A 21,572-nucleotide genomic window follows, 5' to 3' on the forward strand; every position below is an offset into this window, starting at 1 on the left:
TTGTTTATGTCCTTGGGAAAAGCTATTTCGAGGCAAATTCTCAGCCACTGGAGTGGAGGGGTCTGCGGCTCTTCTCTTTGGCTGAAGATCTGTTGTTTTGCATTTCTGGAGTCACTTGTCATTAAATGAACTTAAAGAGTACAGTCAAGTTCATCAAACCGCACCTGCTTGAATGAAAAATGGAAGCTAGCTGTTATGAGGACAATGTTTTAGATGCTGCTTTCCAACACAAATGTCCTACAGAAGGTAAGTGCTCTGAGGAGCACTGCAGTAGACAGGTCTACCACAACTTTCACCTGGATCAAAGCCTATCTTCTCCTTCTGAACAAGATATTATTAGTTTGCTCTCGTACCCTCTACTACTTTGTTTATTTTTAACCAGGTTCAATCTCCTAAAAACTCAGTGACTATTAAATCTGTACTTGGGCCAAACAGGTTGTCTGGTGGCACAACAGAGCCCTCCTAAAGTCACAGCACACCACAGTGAGCCTGGAGAGACCAAGTGAAGAAAAGTGGGTAGCTGGTTTTAAATATCTCTGACGACGTACTCCAAAAATCTTCTCCATGATTTTCTCCCAGTGTGAAAACTGAAGGTAAGCAAAAAATTAAGACACCACCACAAAGAAAATTTAAATCTGCTGTGAAAATAGCTAGTATCTTTCTAGTCTGATGCCTCGGGTCCCTGTCTGCGGTTGTCTCAAGAAATCTAACTGAATGCAGCACACACAACCCCCACCCCCCCACACACCCCCCCAAAAAAAAAGGGAGGAAAGCCATTATTGTAATCTTTAACAGTTCTTTTTGTTTGGAAAAAGTAAACCAAACCCATAAATCTAAGAAAATTTAGGTGAATTATTTAAACTTTTTTTCTCATGTTCACAGAATATTTGCAAACTTACTGTTGTTTTTCTGATTAAGGAGAAATTAAAAGCAACACATTAAAGCTGAAGAACTTTTCTAGCCATTTTGATTGATTCAGTTGAAATGTGTTAGAGTTACATATTGTTCCGTAACAGAATTTGTTAGAGAAAAATGTTACAAGTTTATAGGCTATTTTACCAGGAAAAGCCAGTACTAATTGGCTGAAAAGACTGGTTTCAATCTACATATTAGTGCACATAAACTGGGAAAAAGAATCAAGTGAAGCACAGAAGCAGACTTTGAAACTGCAGTAGTATGAAAGAATATAATAGAACAGGATATTAAATAATCAGATATATAATATCTAGCAGAAACTTAATTTTGTGTAATTGCCAAAATAGCAGTTTAGTGTCAAATAATGAACAATATTATAAAAAGATTAGTCTGATACTGTGTTCCAGTTCATAAATGTCACGATTTGTTGTTTCATAGCTTACATATTTTCTTAGGTGACATAGATAACAGTTAATTTTCACCTCTTGCATACAAATCCTTGTATCCATTGACCAGAGAAATGAATGTCTTGCCTTAGAGGCTAAGTTTTATATGCCTGAATGAGTTAACAGTGTGGTTTTTTCACATTTGTTTTCTATCTTAGTATTTCAAAGGGCAAATAACAGCTTTTCTTGATCTTCAAGTCTATTTACTGCAGGTCAGATTCTGCCATGAGAAGCAGTTGGCCTTTGGAAACTTATTCTATGCGGTTTTTATAGACTTCGTGGAATTATCTGTGGCATGACCTGCCACTCACACTCACTGTGAGCAAGTATGGGAGTGTAAAAGCACAAGGTGTGTTACAGCTTTTTTACTGAAATAAGCCTCACTTTAAAGTTATGTTGTGCCTTAACTGTGTGATATTATTAGCTACCATTGTTCTCCACAGTGCTGTTACAGATCTCAGAGGAACTGTAGGGACTTGATGCCAGATCTTCCAAACAGCACAGCAAGTACTTGCACACATCAATAATGGTCAAATTTTTATATTATCCATGAAGAATATGGAGAGCAGTGGGAATTGTCGATGCCAAATCCATTGAATCTGTGGCTTCATGACTTAAGATACTTATGTAGGAAATGAGCAGTTCTGTAGTCCTGGTTCATGGTTACCTGCCAGGTGTCTGCTTTCAGAGAATCAGCAGAAAATATGTATTTTCGTAATAGGTATCAAATCGTAGGTCATTATTTTAGCTTTATAAGAAACTAGTTTAGATTTCCACAGTGATCTCACTGATTACTACTGCATATGGCACTAAGTAAGGTCTTTTCCCATACGTGAGCTGGTAAGAGTCAGTATTTCAAGTATAGGATATGTGTTCCATGAATAGGACTTAAAAGAATTCTCAAATATTTATTGTTGTATTCTGCCTCTTACCAAGCAGCAATACTGAAGCCAGGAAGGAAATCTACAGGATTTCCCTTTCTCCCTTTTTTTTTTTTTCTCCTCTTCTCCTTTTGCTTTTTCCCTTCTGCTGCTGTCCAAGTTGCACACTCATTAACGGTGAAATGGTGAGAAACAGAAAACTTGATGGAGGAAATGCAAAAAGTACAGGTAAAACTAGGCTTTCTCACAGCCAGGGGTGAAATTCCCATAGGCTACAGAAGGCTAGACTTTTAGAAAAATCTCTTTGTTAGAAATATCAAGCTAGACACGAAAAAAGGCAACTGTGGAAGGTAACAGTCCTGAAGACCTAAAAGATTGTGGCAAGTATGTGTATAATGAAGGAGGAGCTCAAGTCACAAGTTTTCAAGTGGTTTTCAATTTTCTTTTCAGTGTGCAGAGCCTCACCTCGTGAAATCAAGCCTGTTGATACACAGTTTGTTTTCCTTGTTTACTTTTCACAGACTGATGGGAAGCTGTCCTTCCACACCCAGGGGTCGGAGACCGAGAACCAGTGCTCTGGAGCTTACAGAGAGACTCCTTTAGAAAGCAATCTAAACCAGGAGCTTTACTCATTAACTGCTGGACTGATGTCACCCAGAGCAATCCCATGTTCTATTGTCTGGGGTATGTTTTAATGAAGGAAAAACCCACCACCCCAAAATATCTCCACTGGTGTCTTTTATTAAGTAATGCAAAATACAGTATTAATTATGACACTGCATGCATTTTAGACAATATAAATGCAAGCCTACAGAAAATGTGACAAAGAAACCCTCAATTACTTTTGAGGTAGTATACAAGGAAAAATAGGAAAGCAGAAACACAGTGGATTAAAAGAACAAAATATTAGTATCACTTTGTGCATACATTAGTCACTCATAAATACATTTGTATGAAACAACTTAAGATACAATTCCATTCTTGTTAAAAAATATACTTCTTCAAATTCACCATTCTTGTTTGCTTTGTTTTCACATGACATTTTATGGTATTTTATCAGGTGGATTTATTTTTTATCACTGCCATCATGATTTTACCCTTTTCCTCCAAGAGTTTAGGCACAGATGGCCTCATGCACAAAAATAAATAAGAAACCTGCTTGAAGGGAAAAGAATTCTGCTCAAATAGCTTAGGATAGTCTAATAAATACCATTTTGTTTATAAAAATATTTCAGGTTTATAAAAGAGGGGAGGGGACGGTCTCCCACGTGGAAAGGATGTTAAGTGAAAAGTGCTGTATAACATTTTTGAAGAGATTTTGTTTTAAACATATAGTACCATTATGAATATATATTTTATAATAATCCTGTTTCTTAGAACCTTACTGTTCACTAGAAGTATCAAATGCTGTTTGCTTCCTTTCGTTTGTTGTCTTATTGCCGTTTTGGAAGATGCCTAGTTCAGAAGGGTTCCGTATAATTGTGCTTTTGTAAGGCTGTCCTTCCGACTCAAACCAGTGCTCCCAGTCCGTTGAAACTGCTGCTGTTTGCTGTGAATACCCGAATGGCTTCCTTGCTCCATGGAAGACTGGTGGATTTCTGAAGCCTCCATTGAACTCTGATTGAGGGACTCCGCTGAGCTGTTGGGGCTCACGTCCACGTATTCTCTTTTCAATACTGGGCTGTTTTCGATGTTTTTGCTACTGCATAACTGGACGGTGATCCTTTCATTTTTTTGGTCTCTTGATTCTTTTGTTTTGTAAGAAGCGGGCAATTTGTCCTGTTTACAGCTAGTGCTGATGTCAATATTCAGGCCACTGTCTGTTCTCAGGAAGCAAGAATCCACGAGCCTGCTTTGGCAGATATCGTCTCCCTCTGAGCAGCTGTCTGCTTTGTAACTAGCATAGATGGGGCTTGTTCGACTGTCTCCCTTCTTAATAGGGCTGCTGTAGTACTGCTCTGAAAAACTACAGGGCGACAGCCTGCCAGCGTTCCTGTAAGAGTACGCACCAATGTCCTCCACGCTCAATTGCCTCCATCGCCCAGGCAAGTCTTCTTCTGAAAGGTGGGTGCTCCTGCACTCGTTCCTCATTTTCTGATTCGCTAAAGCCTGCTGTGGTGTTATGGCTGAGAAATGAAAAGGTTCGTTTGCATACGGAGGCAGAGTCCTAGTAAAACTGGGGGAGTTCTCGTTGTCATCGGCAAGCTCCATGTGCTGCGCAGGTTTGGACTTGGCAAACCTAGGACTTCCCTGATGCTCGTAACCTGCAGGTGACTTTCTTTCAAACAGTTCGTCTCGGTTGCTCATGTAGATCGCTTGCTGAGAGGCTGTCAGAGTGTTGGCTTGGGCGTTCTCCTTCTCCTCGGATGTGACGCTGAAGCTGGAGTAGGAGCTGGAGGTCGGCAGGGAGGTAATGTACTCTGGGAAGGCTTCGTGAGAGAAGCTGGAATGGAAACCGTCTTCTTCGACGGTGCTGTCTGTGGAGTTCTGGGAGCGCAGGAACCCCACGTCTTTCACTTGCGTGTCCACACTCTGCCGCCTCTCCCTCTGCCTCTCCTCAGGGCAGTAAAGGGCAGTGTCGCTGCAGTAGATGTCCGACTTGTACTGGGGCCTTTGCCCAAGTTTTCCGGCAGAGTCCTGGAAATTGAGATCCCTTGTAGACGGGCTTGACAAGTGTGAAGACAAGCTGTTGGGATCTGGTTTTTCCAGTACTTTGGCAATGACACAAGTGGGTATGGTATCAGCATAAGATGTGTGGCACAAGGGGACAGAAAGGCTGCACCCGTGCTTTTCCAGGTGGATGCTGACTCTTTCCTGAAAGTCAGATGGCAACTGTAACATAAAGAGATGGCAAAGGGGAAAGGAGAAAAGGGTACACGTCAGTACTGGTGTCTGCTTGGGCTTATACAGCATGGATAGATGAGTGCTGTTTATGACATTACATAGCTCACTATATGCGGTTCTTTGACCAATGTGATGGCCACGATCTTTGTGCATTTCTGAAAACAAACATAATCAAATGACTTTCATTTATTTACTTAACGTCTGGAAATCTTCATCTGCTTCCCCTCATGGAAAACACTGTGAAACCGAGAGGCTTCCTTCTAAGTTAATCCAGCTTGGAGAGGAATGATGTAAAGAATGTAGTGAACAACAATCTTAAAAAGGCAGGTAGGGAATTACAGCCTACAGCAACACTTCCAGACTGCGTGCATGGGTGCCATTTGCAGTTGGAGTGTGGGGGTGCGGAGGTCTCTGCTGGGGTGAGGAAAGAGGAGGAAGAGATCAGATCTATTCTGTTCTTTTGCCTTTCTTTGAGCTCCCCTTGCCTCCAAGCCGGTGCCAAATTGCCTACGCAGGTACCTCCAAGCATGCTCGCCAGCCAAATTTTCTCTGCCTTGCTCATTTCAGACCTCTATCAATGATCACACAGCAATATGAGAGAGAGCTGCATGATGGCTGTCTCTTAGTATTTCTTGCTGGACATCACAAGAACTCATGTTCGGACTAAGTTTTGAGTTTGATATCCATGTTGATTTATGCCACTTAGGAATTTAGCCCTTAAATGCTTGGCTGAACTCTTATTTACTCAGCACTCTCTTTTTATAACTAGAAATCAAGTTCCTCTTTACCAAATAATCAGTGGTTACCCTTATAGCCCTAAAAATCTCACTCTCTCCTTAACTTTGTCTCTCTAGAGGAGAAAACCCTACAAATGCTGAAGTGGTGTCCCCCTCCTCTATTTTAGGCAAGAGAAATTTCAAGTGCCTGTTCCTTCTTATGATCTCACATCACATAAGATATAAAGCTCCTCTTTTAGCTTCACTGGGAAGGTTTTAAAGTTGGCTTAATCCCCCAAACTCAATGTATTCAAAATATGGCATGTTGTGAAATGACATTCTTGTTAATGTGGAGTAGGATGAGTGTTTTTTCAACCAACAGACCTTCCAGGATATTTTGGATTAATCATTATGTTGTTAATTAGCTCATATGTCTTCCATTGGAAATAAAGAGTACGATATTGCCAATCTGCTGGCAGACAGCAGTATTAGTCATAGCAAGTACGGATACAACAAAGATTGAATAAAAAGGTTGTAAAACAGGGCTGCTGTAAATTGCCACAGAAATGAGGAAAAGAAATACAGTTCATTTAATGTGAAACTGCTGTATGGGGTAGCTATAATTTTAGTATCCTGTTACACCACTGTTTGATCTATTTTATATACATTATTTAGATTATGAAATGCATTAAGTAAAAGAACATTATTTTCTGGGCATTGCCCTGGAAACTGGAATTACTAAAATGATATTGCTATATTGTACCATAGTTCAGGATTCTGGATAACATACAATACCTTGTCAGGCAATATTTGCATTTGTAAGGAAACTATTGGCTGTGACAGCACATTCACACTTGCTAAATTAATAAATACTTGGATTTATGAGTGGAGACTTTGCCTATTTAATTGAGTGTATGACAGTCTGGGAAATGGTGGGGAGATCCCACATTTGTGATAGTTTTCTGCAGGTGAACCACTAACTACGTTTAAGGCCTAATTCTTGCTAACAGGTAGGGTGCTTTCAAGTGCGAGCAGTGTCATGACAATTCCTGGATATGAATTGCTCAGGGAAGTCAGTTACTAGGAAAAAATAACACGACCAAGATAATGGTTAATTTGGAATTTCTATCTCCATTCCAGAAAACCATCACCCATTTGACAGAAAAGTCTTGCTCTGTCTTTATTTACCAGGGTTGTTTAGTGCTCTGAAGCTGTCTACTGGCTTAGAAGCGGTGTATACATTCCACATTCAATTTTGCATTATTCTGTTGCAGAATTGCACAAGAGAGACCATCCGGGGGGACATTAACCTGATGGGACTGATGGAGGGAAGGCTTTTCTCCGTGACCTTCACCTAAGCAATATACATGAGGAAGGTGCTGTTGCTTTGTGTGGGGCCTGCATCACTAAAGACAGTCCTGTTCACTAAGATAATATTTACCTCCCCTTTAAGGCGTCTGTTTCTCAAGCCTAGTTTCCCTGGAGGCGAGGATTATTAATTAAAGTTTACACCTTGGAAATCAATCATTCAGTGCTCTGGTTGCTTTAGAAAAAGATATTTGTTCTGTCAGTCCATTTTAAAATTCAAGTTTAGAAATTAGCTGGACTGGAAAATAGCTTCAGGAGGAGAATTGATTATATCAGAATCTCTGATGCCTGCAGCTTGTCATTTCCCTGCTCTCACCCTCCCCTCTTCCCCGTCCCTGCCCCCTCTCCCCCCCCAGCATTTTGCAGTCTCGGGTTCTCAGCACTTTGGTTTTGCTAAAACCTTTATTTTTCATGGGATCAGTGCAGGCCCATTCTACTGGATAGCAGAGGTTTTGGGGAAGAGAGTACCTCCAAGTTCCATCACCGGCTGTGATTTTGTCAGCAACTCCCTCAGCTGCACAGAATACCAGCAGGTGCACAAGCCCTTGTGTTGCTTAAAGGGGAGGGGGGGGGAACCAAAGCCTTAAGGGCAGACAAGTTCTGGAATTGATACATGTAAAATAACCTGTTTTCCATAAAATATTTATTTCTTTGAATATTCACCAAGTTTGGTCACATTACCTCCGAAAGCTTATGTGCCCTGTCGTAATTCTTGCTGCACTGGAGCAACTGAGCAGCTAAATTGCAGTCCTTCCTATAGAGCTCCTAGAAAAACAAAAAATAGCTTGTTTTTTAAAGTTTGTAAATAGCTTGTGGCTTTCAGCCTTTCTCCCATGCCTGAGCAATCTTTTAAAAATTGACTTTGGGGAAATTTGGAGCATACTTTAACTTTCCAATACATTAAGATTCCGTGTTTCTTGCACGGTCGTGAGATGTTTGCCCCTTTGCTCTGTGAGGGCTGACGAAACTACTAAAAAGAAAATTTTGACAACTGTTACTACAGAAGAGTACTCTGCATTTTAAAAGATGAATACTTACCATTAGGAACTGGACTTTATACTGTTAACATGCATGGCTCTATGAAGGCTAAAATAGACGTGATCTTTTAAGCAAAAAGAAAATTTAAGAACAGACATTTTTACGGACTATTATCCAGATCAGTACTAAGATACTACTTTAGAAAATGCTTACATAATCTTATGAGGCTGTGGGAGAAATTCATTGCAGAAATATACATTGTATTGTTTTTTAAAAGAAGGCCTTTGTCTCCTTATGAAACTTTCTTGCTGCTTCCTGGCTCCTTTCATATCCTGCAGAATGCAGCTATACAAATATATTAAATCTCACTGCAAATATTTGGTGCTGCGGAACAGGGTATTTTTACTGGGTAAGAAGTTACCATGAGATTTCCACACAGGGAAAAAGAGAATTTAAACAAGCCACTTATACTATTTTTGTATTGAATGGCTCCCACAGCCTATTTAATGGGAAAATTCAGTACATAGATTTGCCCTTTGTCTAAATTTAATTTAGCACACATGACCGTAACTGTATCCTTCAGCCAGTATCTCTGGGTCCCTGGAGGTAAGTGTTGTATGTTGCTTTAACTCATCTAGGTGCCATTAAAAACAAAGTTGGCTTCAGAAGTTGACTTTATAGGTGGGCATAGATGAGATAGACAAAGCATATAGGTACTATGGACACTAGGCTGTGTTACTCTGTAAAAATCAGAAAATGTTTATAGAGAAAAGGTGTTGAATATTGAAATGTTTTTACTTTTCTCTAGTGTTAATGTTATAATTTTATTGCATGCAGATTTTTACTGTTCCACTTGTTCTTTTAAAGCTGATAATGAAATTTTCTATGAAAAGGAAAGGTGGAAATTCCCTCTGTTTTGAAAAAACATTTAAAAATTATTCTATAATAAGTACAACAAGATGTTCCTGGGAGTCTGTGAGGCACGGGGGTAGTAAATGTAGTTTTCCTATGATCATTAGCTCATTATATCTTCATATTCAAGGGCCTTTAGATACTCTTGGTTTGTGGGGTTTTTGTGTGTCTGTATGAGGTTTTGGAGATGCCACTTCTGCTTTAAATGTACTGGGGAGATACGGTCATTTATGTACATCTTAAATTTTATATCAGTACACACTATTTTTATTCCTGAAAACAGATGCAAACAGTAGGAATGCAAGAATTCAATTTAGAAGCAAAATCTGTTGCATGTGCATGTGATTCTGACATGTTACATGCACATTAAACACATAATATATTGCTGCACAAAGTATAGAACAGACAAGTACTCCAAGTCCCATATGGCATCACTAAGCACACAAAAATGAAATCACTCCAAAATCCCATCCTTTTTTCAAAAGCTCCGTGCCTCTGTTTCTGTGAAGCGGTTGTCATGGAGAGCACAAAAAGTGTTTCTGACACTTTATTTTTAGCAGCTTTAAAAATTACTACAGAAAAATTACATGTGAGTTAAATGTGCCACGTGTACTTTGTTCTCAACATGCTGAGATATGGCATGTGACCGGAGTGACTTTCTGTCCTTTAATGTTTCTCTGAATGGAAACTAGCCACATCTGTAGCAACTAGAACAATAATTGGCAATCAATACCAAAAGTGTTTCCCATTCTGTAAAACATGTTTTTGCATCAAAAGCATCATTTTACATATCTGTCAGAAGAATAAGGGGAAATATAATTGAAGGACGAAATGCTGGCAAGGGAAAAGTATGTTCTCCCTGTGTCGGATTCTTCAGTTTAACACTGTCTCTACTTATTAGGCATAACATTAATGGTTTGTTTCATATTTCTCTATTTAAAATTTGGAATTTAACCTTTACTTTCATTAGTGATGCTACATAAATAAGGGCAGAATTTTGTCTGTGAATTGACCTCAAGTATGAAGAAGTGGTACTGTTATTTGAGGCTTCTGGACCATACTCTAATGTTCAGAGTAGTTCAGAATAATTCTTGGAAGAAGAGTACTCTGAACTCCAGTCCAGTCTAAGCTGCCTTTTAGAAACTATGAATATTGAAAACAGTTCTTCAAACCTGGGCTCAAACCTGACTCCATGAAGTAGTGTAAATGCATGCATACTTGCTAGGAGAGTTTTATAATTTTTCCCCCTCTATTTTAAATCTGAAATAACTCCACTGATTTCAGCTGAATTAGTCTGGATGTATACCTGTGCTTCTAAAACCTAAATGTAGCCCATTGCATTTACCACACTCAGTTAGTTACAGCTATTAGAGTTATGAAGTAACTGTTGTTTCAACACAATTTCTATAAAAGTAAAGGGGCAGATTGTGAACTCTTTGTTTCCGTTGGAAAGCTGTTAATAGCATAGGTACAATTCACATTAACAGGCATATTAATGGGATCAAATGCTCCCTCCTATGATTAAGAGTTCATATGAAGTATGGGAAGATTGAATGTAAGATGCTGAAAAATAAGTGCTAACAGAAACATGTCTTCTGTAGATGAATTTTTTATTAAGTGTTTAAGGAATGGCACAATAATGAACTAAATGCCTGCAATCTTCCTTTTTTTGCTGTCTTTTTAGGTTTGTCCCTGGAAGGATTTCATGAGCTGATTGCCAGCTGCAGTGAACATGCCAGTTTTCAGCAGTGTTTAATGAGATGCAGGGTGACAATCACCAGAGATGTTCCCTGTTCCCTTCCACACAGAGATAGGTAAATTGTTCCACATGAACCACAGCTGGGGAAAATGTGACTCCCACTCCCTGCAATAATCTGAGCGACCAGGTTGGGTCAATACTAACTTCTGCTGGTAGACCTCACTTGTGCTGGGCATCCCATTTCAGTGAGCAAAGACTGAAAGATCAGAGGAACTGCAGGAAATGTAGGGCTCTGCACTGCCTAAAATCCTTATGATGAATCCTCACTCCATACGTGTGTCCACGCAATAGCTCTGAGCGTGTGCTTCCACCAGTGCACTGTACTAGACCGAAACTGATGGCAAAATCAGTGTGGGAATACTGCCATTTCTTAGAATATTTTTTCAGCAGTTTTAGGTTAGACATAAGGAAAAAAATGTCAATGAAAAGTCTCACCCCAACCCCACAGCATAAGGAGAGCTGAATTCACAAAATGATGGGAACAATCAAACATGAATTTTAACTGTCTTGGTGACAAGTTACATTTTACGTAAATAATAAGAAATTATTCTATAATTTCATGGCAAGTGCATGGCCTAACTTATTTTTGAATATAATCTCAACATGTATCCATAATTAAATACTTACATTGTCTTCTGACAACTTATCTATTGTCACCTTGGCCTCTATTAAGTGATTATTGAGTGCAATTATTTCATGGCTCAAAGCCCGTTTTTCCTCTTCATAATGTTGACCCTGTGTAGAAAATGGAGTAGTCAGTATTTTTTCTACTGTCAGAATAGATCAGAAAAAGGCCCAAAGGTTGATGTCATTCTCAAATCCAGGGAAAAGCACAACAGACCAGGGTTGGTTTTTTTTTTTTCTTTTTCTATTTTTTGCTATTTTCACTCAGCAGATGAAGCAAAGTACTTTGAAAATATGGAAGTCAAACTGAGCTCACATCAGGAACCTTCACAAAAGGCTCTAGCTAGCCTGTGCAAAAGCATTCGATTGAGCATCAGCTGTTCCTTCTTCATCACAAGACAGTGTTTCTAACCTGGAAGGGACTTGGGCAGCTTTTGGCTTTTGCTACGAGAATGTTTCCCTTATGCCATTAGCTCCCATTCTCATCAGGGAGGAAGAACAATATTTAAAAAGGAAAGTAGCTGTGTTTGAGCCAATTTCTTTTTAGCCGTTGACTGTGCTGGCTGCTTTAAAAGCCCTGAATGAGGTTGTTCATTTCTCAAGATGAATGTTTGTCTGATTGTGGGGTTAACACCCATTAGCAGAATGTGATCCACTGTGGGATAACAGGAAAATAGTCTGATTCAAACTTCTTGCTGCCCACTAATTTAAGCTTGTTACCAGTAGCCTGTAACTCTATTATAAATGCAAAGAAATCAGTGGGAAAAATAAAGTGCCACTGGCCCTTCCGATACAGTGTCCCATTTTCATATTGCAGTGTTTATTGCACTGCCTTATATATAAAAAATAATTTTGTAACAATCATTTATAACCCTGCCTCTGGCCTTACGTTAGTATTTAAAAATATGGTAGCTTCTGAATGCTCTAGCTGAGATCAAGGCATCTTCCTTGTGCTCAGAGCTGTACAAGACCAGATAACAAGAGGGTTTGCCAAATATCTGGATGGATCTTTTAGAAAGCAGTGTTGCAGTAAGAACAGAAAGTAGGGTAAACTTTAATGTACATCTGTGTTGTTTAGCGAACTCAATCCAGCGACAAATTTGCAATCTCACTTCCCATTCTAAAATTGTTGGAGTGATTTGTGAAGGACTTTCTCCCGCTGGATGATTGTATTAGCTACTGAAATTTCCTGAATGCCATATTGCCAGGGTCACACAAAAACCTTCCATCAACACACACTCGACATTGTCAGCTAATTGACAGCAACGGGAGTTGTGTGTTTTGAAGTCTGACTGAATATCAAGGTTAATTATCCGGCTGCAAAGCACCAGGCTATATCAAAGAAGGGTGATTAAATTGGAAGTGGCAACTCTCATCCTAAGCTGCTATTTAAAGAATAACACGTTCTCAAACGGTCTAAGCAAACCCACGGCTTGCTTTAAACAGTGTAGATATGATTGAAGTGTCTTTGTGAAGGTCTGGCCTGGCCTGTTTTAGTGTCAGCTTTTCTATGGGCTGTCTGTTCCCTGCTGTTGCAAGACCTCTGTCCTTACAGCCCAGCCGTGCCTGGAGGCTGGTTCAGGCTTGACACCTCTCCCATCCTCGTTCCCATTGATCAGGTGCTCCTGCTGGGTGCCTGAGGACTGTATCATGGAAAGCCAAAGTGTAGCTTTGAGAGCTTGCAAGAGCTTCAACCTTACTGATTTCAACATGACACATGATCTTAGGGGCTATGTTCTTTAATTAGGCAGATCGACATGGTTTTACGTGGGGCCCTTAACTCTCATTGATTTTATTGTGAACCAAACAACTAGGCACTTCGCAAACCTCTTGGACATCTGTGCACCTCTAGAAATCTGTCTCCTTTTAGAGTATGATTGAAGATTACATTTCCAAAGGTATTTAGCTGTGTAATGAGGTAGACAAGTGACTAAAGTACCTGGGGAAAATGTGTCCCCTCAATTTTCCAAGTAATTTCATGCTTCTGAAGGATTCAGGTCCACTGAGTACAGACTTAATCTTCCAGATAACCATTTGTATTGAAGATTTTATCAGTCCTTGTATGACAAGTTTTCACTGCCAGGGCAGCTGATTTGTAGGACCCCCTTTTGCTCTAAGTCTCTCTGATTTCAGTAAGTGTTGCCCTTGCCTAACCAAATTGAACTTGACTCAATATATTTTACAGTTCAGGAAGGATCATCTGATCAAGGATTTATAGTCTTCAGCAGAGAGAAAGTCATATAAGGGCAGCACATTCAGGCTTTGGAAGCAGTACTTTTCGTTGCCTTGAGTAATGCTGAATCTGACTGAATAAAAGTTTCATTTTATTTCAGTTATGATAACTTTTGGGCTGATGTTTTCCAGACTTTGTGTCTGACTATGTGTGACTTCTTTAAAAAATATTTTATATTTGTTGAACTGTAAAATTTGCCTCAGTCCAAATTTATAGTATACAGGTCAGCACATAGACACCAAAGTAATAAACATCTCAACAGTCCTGTGGAGGAGGGGGACTGAGAAAGAAAGATCAGTCCCAGCCTTCTCCACCAGTGTACATTCATATCTTTCTCTTGAACCCAGTGTTGTTGATGTGAGCAAAGATCCTGTCTCACTGTGGCAAAATGAGCCACCCCAAGGGTGACAGGACCCTGAAAGGCTTTGGCATATTGACTACATACAGTGTGTCCATCTTTGAAAGTTCAGGGTTTCAGCCAGATGTTATTGTGGTCCAGTGGTGGCAACAAGAGGACAGGGGCTTAATCCTGACACTACCTTGGGGAAAATGGTGCAGCTGGAAGAGATGGTATGGTAGTGATGGGTCACTGTATTACAAGGATTGCTGGTTACTGGGGACTACAACTTTGAGCTCTCCAGCTGCAGTTGGACAATCATATTTTCAGCATCAGGTATAGATGTCAGAGCGGAATGAAAGGAGGATGGGAATCGTAATATCAATGTTATGGTTGTGAGTTACAAATAGAAATGCTTATTTTACTTATAACCACTTTCGGCAGATCCCTCTATTTCTGGTAGCTTTTACGTGCTTTGTCCTCCTGCTCTTCCATAAGGCTGGTGACCTCTCCTCTTTCCTTTTGGCACCACTTTCTGCTTGGCAGATGCTAACAACCTACCTCTCAAAACTCAGTAACAGATTAAGTTAATGGTGTTATTGATATGCCAATAGCCTGTAGCTGGGCTGAGGGTTCCTGAAGTCCACTCTAAAATCCCATAGCTATAGGCTGCAATGGGCTGCGCTTCTGGTGTACCTTTGTTCAGAAATATTTGTGGAGTCAGCTCAGTGCATCTTGCCCCTGCCTCCTTCCCCGGCACTGAGCCAGCATAAAAGAATACAGCTCCATAGTGTCTGACTAACACAAGAGAACAGCAATCATGTGCCCGTGTCTGAGTCAGATCAAATTCCTACTGCTGGGTGACTCCAGCGGTGCGCAGGCTGATATTGATGCTGGGGGAACCAAGTGCTCGGAGCCCTTGCTCCTAGCCTGGATTTAGCATGAGCCTCACTGCTTCCTTCTCAGATCTGATGAAGGAATTGGGTATCTGCTTTTCACAAAGGGATCAAATGATATAATAAAAGATATCATCTCTGTCTGGAACCTTGTTTTTCTCATAATTTGTATCTATCACCGTGACAACACCCCTCAGATATTTGCAGATCCGTAAAAATATAAGGTGTCACTTTCAAAAGTGTTTGATATCATCTAGCTCCTGCACCTGTTATCTGTGGTATAAGTGGGGTGAAAAGAGTTTCGGTAGGTTGATACAGCATGAAATAATTAATAGGTAAGTGTATTTTGGAAAGTAACAAAAGCTGGATGAAAAGATCTGCTTTTCTTGCGTATTAGTGGATCCACAAAGGTTCCTAGTCTAGTCCTTCAGCAGAAATGGAGCAGCCTAAAAGTTGGCTGTCTCTCTGGTAATGTTTCAGTCTCCCTTCAATGCTTTCCAGGAGCTGGAGAGTGTCTTGCCATAAAGCAGTGTCAGCCTATTAGTCAAGACTAGGCTGCTTACTGTCGTCTCTGCTGTCCTGTGGGAGCTTTGAGATGTGTATAGACCTTTTGAAATCAGTCTCAATTTCGCAAATGAGCAGTGCTGGTCTGTGGAAATGTCAGCCTTTTCAAACATGGCAAAGTAAATCTGTTCTTGATGTTCCTGTACAGAACATTTAAATGGATAGCATTTCAATACTACCGTGAGAATAATATAAAGGTAGTAGTGACCATCAGGGTATTAGTGGCCAGTAGCATTCCATTGGAAATACCTCTTAGTAAGTATGAAGAATGACTGACAGAATGAGAGAGACAGACAGAAAGAGAGAGAGACTTGTTCTGTTACAAATACCACAAAAGTGGCACCGGTATCCCATCCTGAATGCCTGAGCAGAGGTTTACTGCAATGTTTTTGGGTGTGGAATACAGGCAGAACTTTGTTCCCTTTTTTCTTTACTACTGTGCTTGCCCAGGAGGAAGATAGCACTTCACAGGAGAAACTCCCCACCTTTTTGGATCAGTGTAACACTGTTAACTCAGTACTTTTCTCACAGAGCACCAGTTATGATCTTTGCATTGCAGATATTAATAGGTGCTGTAAGGTGTCTGCAATGTATTTATTGTTGCCCTGTGGATCATAGCTGGCGAACAAGTGCTTGTGGGGCTATGCTTTCAAAACAAGGTCTGCGTATTTTAAGGCAAGATTTTATAATCTCATTGAAATCATCTTATGAAGGATAAAACAGAGCAGTTGCAGATGACATAAATCTGGGAGGAGTGGCTGGGTTGTGCTGCAATCCAGAGGGACCTCAGCAGGCTGGAAAAATGGGCTGATAGGAGCCTTATGAAGTTCAACTAGGGGAAATGCAAAGCCTGGCACCTGGGGAGGAAAAACCGCATGCACCAATGTATGCTGGGGGCCACCCAGCTGGAAAGCAGCTTTGCAGAAAAGAACCTGGAGGTCCTGGTGGTCATCAAGTTGAACATGAGCCAGCAACATGTGCCCTTGCTGTGAAAATGGCCAAAGGTAACCAGGGCTCCATTAGGAGAAGTGTTGCCAGCAAGTGGAGGGAGGTGCCCCTTCCCCTCTACTCAGCACTGGTGTGGCCACACCTGGAGCACTGTGTCCAGTTCAGGCTCCTTGGTACAAGATGGATATGGGCATACTGGAGAGAAAGTCCAAGAAATGGCCAGGAATATGATTAAGGGACTGGAGCACCTCTCTTATGAGGAAAGGCTGAGAGAGCTGGGACTGTTTAGCCTGGAGAAGACAAAGCTCAGGTGGGCTCTCACCAATGTGGATAAAAGGGAGGGTGCAAAGAAGACAGAGCTAGGCTCTTTTCAGTGGTGCCCAGTGACAGGACAACAGGCAATGGGCACAAACTGAAACACAAGTGGTGTCGTCTGAAGATCAGGAAACACTTTTACTGTAAAAGTGACCGAGCACTGGAAAAGGTTGCCCAGACATGTTGGGCAGTTTCCATCCTTGGAGCTATTCAAAAGCCATCTGGACACGGTCCTGGGAAACCTGCTTTAGGTGCTCGAGCAGGGGGGTTGGACCTGATGACCTCCAGAGGTCCCTTCAAAAGTCAACCATTCTGTGATTCTGTGAGTTCTGTAGCAAATTATGGCTACCATACCTCACCTGACTGCTGTGGTAACAGGTATGCAGCATCTGGGGTTGCTATGATATACCATATTTTAAAATCCTGTTATTGGCAAATATTGACATCTGCCATAGAAGTAAATGCTTCTATTGTCTCTAGGTCGTAATAAAATAGGGAACAAGTATGCATTGAATGTGGTGTAAGTTCACTTATGTTCCTCCCTGGTCTTCCATCAAGACTTCAAACAGAACTCAGGTTAGACTTGGTGCATGTGAATGCATGTCTTCTGGAGCCAGTGAAGCAGTATCTAATTATTACTGGTAATTACACTAATTATGGAGGATGAGAGTGTGTTATCTATCACAAAGAAAGGGCACCCAGATGCTCCATGCATTCTCAGTGATCGTTCAGTGACAGTACTTCAATGATGAATGAGGATGAATTTGGTTTATAGCACCTGCCAGTGCATATCTCATATCCTGGTGAGAAATAAGTAAAAATTGTCATCCCTTGTGGAACTGAAGGTTGGGAGAGTTTGCAATAGTCTCTCCCATCAGGTGTGGAAACTTTTCACTGTTGAAGAGGATAATAATGTTGCTTAGTTCAAGCTTATGTGCACTATTACTCCCATCCAGGTGTGTTATGGTCTCTGCTGAGGAAGGCACAGTTTTGAAACCATGGTGGTGTGGGGGATGACTAGGCCAGGGGCATATCTGACTATGTAAAGAAAACAAGAATAAGAAAACTCGTGGTGGAAATAAAACCTTTTTTCTATTGTAACAAACTTAACAGCTGTTCTATTTACAGTACTTCCTCATAGACCATATGCATAACATATGTTTTATCAGTTGGCTCATAAAAAAGCAAAATATGGTTTATATTTGCAGATATTACTGGGTATTCTCTGCAGTAATTCATGATTTTAAGTATTACTGCATGTTAGTTTCTGCTCTGCAGATCTTTACGTTATTATGACAGAATATGTGTTTGTGTGCGTGCATGTTTATGGATGCTTTGGAGCTATGTGAGGAGTTTATCTGCCAGTTAAGAGCCTAGCTATGGATATCCCCTACTCACACTGACTTTTACACATGGGCAGAAACTGTAATAAAAACAGTGAACTGGCAAGATGAAAACAGCAAGTAAGAATAATGAAAGACATTTCAATAAATAATGAAACTGTATCAACAGATACCAGTTCATGTAATTATCCCCAGGGTACAGAATTTGGTGCTGATCATTGCTTGAAAGCACCATTTAATACGTATTGCATTTTTCATTTTACTTCTTTGTATAACAATCTTATTTTGGTTTAACAGTAAAATGAGTATCCAAAGGAGTTATTCATTTATAGACTCGCTGAATCCACGAGTCTAGGAATGTGCATCTTTACAAACACCTAGAGTAAAAGAGCCAAACATTCAGCTAATTTATAAGGTAATTCTTTGTCAAGTTACAAACAAAACTGCAGGTATGTGTAGGGATGTATGCAGAGGCTGTGGCAGCATCCTGATTGCACTTCATGACGTACCACTGTCTCACCTTTGCTTCCCACAGCAGTAATCCCCAGGACAACCATCCTTGTCTCAACACCTCTCCATAATGCTAGTAGCGCCTGGCTTTCAGGAATGCCATTACTTTACGGTAAGGAGTAATGACTAATTCATCGTATTTTTTCAATGGCATGTTAGAGATTTATTTAAAGTGATTTTCTGTTTCCAAGCTGCCAAGAGTGCAAGCAAGGCTGCATTCTTTAGAGACAAATGTATGGCATTAAGGATTTTAAAATGCTCATTTTTCTGGGAGGGTCAGAGAAGATACGTTGTTGATGTGTCTTGTGCCTGAGGCCTTACCTAGTACAAAAATGTATGTCATGTTGGAGTGCTTCCATGTCAAGAAGATAGTGGCAAGAACATTATTCCAATGCGACAGGCCTGTCTTATGATGAACACATGGGATAAAAGGAAGTGACAGCTGTATGACCCTTGGGCTGGCTCAGGAAGAGGCTAGATTGCCTGCTCTTGCCATAGCTTAGGGGGGGTTTTTATTTTGTAATTTTACCTAGGAGTGCATCAGAATAACTAAAAAGAATTATATGGTCACAGTGAAATGAAAGGAATAGAGGCTTCAGTTGAGCTACTGGTAAGGACTGAAATATTTTGCAAGAAGAAGAAAGAAGTTATGTGAATGGGGAGAAAAGGAGAAGTACCATTACTGCAGGCCACACAAGGTAGGCTCGCCAAGCTTGCAGCTTGAAGCTGTCACTCTAATGACTGATTGTTTGATGCTCAAGCTTTCTAGCCACACAGGTTCATCTGTGGAAGTGGAGAAATTACTGGAGACAGGATATTGCTTAGACTCTACTTAAATGGACTGGGAAGAAAAAGTTGCATTAATTTCTCTGAGTAAAGAAGTAAAATGGCCTAGGGAGGAAAATGTGGAATTCTGAACTTTGGAACCTTGTATTAATTCATATTAATTGCAGATCATTTTAATATGCAAGTGAATTCTAATTAGAGTTGACTACCTAAGCAAGGGCAATTTCCCAACCAAATAACAAAACTAAGGCTAGACTATTTACAGTACTTTGCTGTTTAATATTTTGTTCTGCTCTGGGAATTTTTAAATTCACATTTCCTGTCACCTTTTGACATTTTTTCTTAATAATTAGTTGGGTAGAAGAAAAATTAAGCTCCCCTCCCCTTCCCCTTGTAATAGCTGTCTTAAAATAACTGTTTAGCTAAATGCTCTCCCTTGGGAATTAAGATACTTTTCTCTCAGAAAAGTTTGGTCTGATTTATCACACTCCTGTGGCAAGGCTGACTTTTCCTCTCTAGGTTTATACTTGCACTCGAGTACATAAGATCCATTCTTGCAGTGAAGAATTGTGCTGAGCCAGATTTGTGTCCAAGCCCTGCTTGGTGGTGCCTGGCCAGCTCAGAGCCAGTCCCAGCAGGTCTTCTCTCCCTACAGCGCTTGTCACGATAGTAATCCTGGTATTATAGTAATCCTGGTATTACTGTTATCCTGTAGGCTTCTGTCTCCTGACTACCCCAGTTCACGACTAGGTCTATTCCTCTTATTGAATTTGATCCTTATATACATGTCCACATCCAATGCATGTATGCCTTTATGTTCTGCTCTTCTCAGCCCTTAAATCTATTTAATATACATTGAAACATCAGCTGGGATATTGATTGGAAAGATTTGGTAAGCTAGCTGGAAAATTGCAAGTGTAGTAGAGGCAATAAGCATAATGCACTTGTGTCTTTTCTGTGTGAACTAGTCTCTCCTTTTTTATTAAAAAATATCTCTTCTATTTACTTTGTAAAATCTCATGTTAGGTAAAGCTATTTAAGGTTTGGTGGGGTTTTTTTTCCCCCTAATCAACCCCAGCTCCTTGAGAACATTGTAAGAAAATCCCTATAAGCTCTTTTCAAGGCAGAGCAGGGGAAATTCAATAAGTGAAATGCTCTGTTCAAATATCTAGCCCCTCAGACCCTGCTAAATAGTATCTTTTTGGCAGCATCCCAATTCAAAGTGCCATAACCGTGTATAATGACTATATTAAATAACTGGTGTGAAAAAAGGCTAAAAAAGAGGAGACATTATGTAAATTGCTTGAACAAAGACAAGTTTGCTTCCAGTCCTGCTAATATGTTACTCAAGTCTCGTCTGCCTCCTAATGCAGTTTTCTGCAGAGCTGTTTTGGTGGTGGTTGTTGTAGTGCTTTTTTATACAGGTTTAACCGTGGCTCTTTGGAATTGCTGAGAAACTCTGGGTGGAGGGACAGGCACAGTGTGCTAGAGAGCTGGAATGATGTTTGCTGCGTGGTTGCGGTTACATAAGGCTTTGCTAGATACAGTCACATTTGATCCTCATATCAGGGCCGCTACTTCTGCTGACTAGTGTTTGAGGAGTAAACTCTCCTGGTATAAGGAAAGGCTGCAGAATGGATCTCTCGATGTACTGATTAAGCTTTACTATAAAGGAAGTGCAACACTTCCTCCCCATCTGACTGCTGGGATCAAATCCAAAGAAAATAAAACACAGATATATTTTTAAGAAAGGATTTGCTCCTACAGGCAGATAGGAAACTCACTGTTGTATGTTCCTTATGTTTCTCTTCAGGGTGGTCACTTGAACCATTGCTTTCAGAGTTTGTGTAAATGAGAGAGACTCTACCTTTTGGTCAAGAGAAATGTCATAACATTCTTCCATGTTGTAAGATCGACTGTCTTACCTGAATCAGTTCTCCTCTCCCCTGTGCCATTTCAGAGCTATGCTGGAATTTCGTTTGCCTCCTTAACTATTCTGCATTATAGTGTAACTCCACAGTCCTTTTTTTCAGTCATGAATCTGGTTTAAAAGGCCTTTGCTGCCTGCCACAAAGCAGTTCATGGCCCCATCAGCTGTGCTGGCACAACTTTGTTGCCATCCTGAAAGCCAGGCTGGTAAAAAATAACCCTTTAAAATAGAAAAACCCCTTTTTAGGGGAAAGAGGTCTTTTAAGCT

The 21,572-nt window shown here is 40.4% G+C and overlaps 2 protein-coding genes across 4 annotated transcripts in view; one reads left to right on the forward strand and one right to left on the reverse strand.

Moving 5' to 3' along the window:
- The window catches only part of WDR25 (WD repeat domain 25), a 736,496-nt gene that overhangs the window by 87,568 nt on the left and 627,356 nt on the right, over positions 1-21,572 (forward strand). The gene's annotated exons all lie outside the window — the stretch shown is intronic.
- Positions 3,051-21,572, reverse strand: part of BEGAIN (brain enriched guanylate kinase associated) — a 153,288-nt gene continuing 134,766 nt past the window's right edge. For 2 of the 3 annotated variants that reach the window (XM_049829048.1, XM_049829046.1), the window contains 3 exons: positions 11,447-11,554; positions 7,852-7,935; positions 3,051-5,074 (listed from right to left, as the gene is read on the reverse strand). In XM_049829048.1, the coding sequence (XP_049685005.1) occupies positions 3,698-5,074; positions 7,852-7,935; positions 11,447-11,554 (1,569 nt within the window). In that variant the 3' untranslated portion in view covers positions 3,051-3,697. The remainder of the gene's footprint in view (positions 5,075-7,851; positions 7,936-11,446; positions 11,555-21,572) is intronic. The other variant, XM_049829047.1, reaches the window with a different exon arrangement.

The sequence above is a fragment of the Accipiter gentilis genome, chromosome 25, assembly GCF_929443795.1.
Source record: "Accipiter gentilis chromosome 25, bAccGen1.1, whole genome shotgun sequence".
In the NCBI taxonomy this organism is placed as follows: domain Eukaryota; kingdom Metazoa; phylum Chordata; class Aves; order Accipitriformes; family Accipitridae; genus Astur; species Astur gentilis.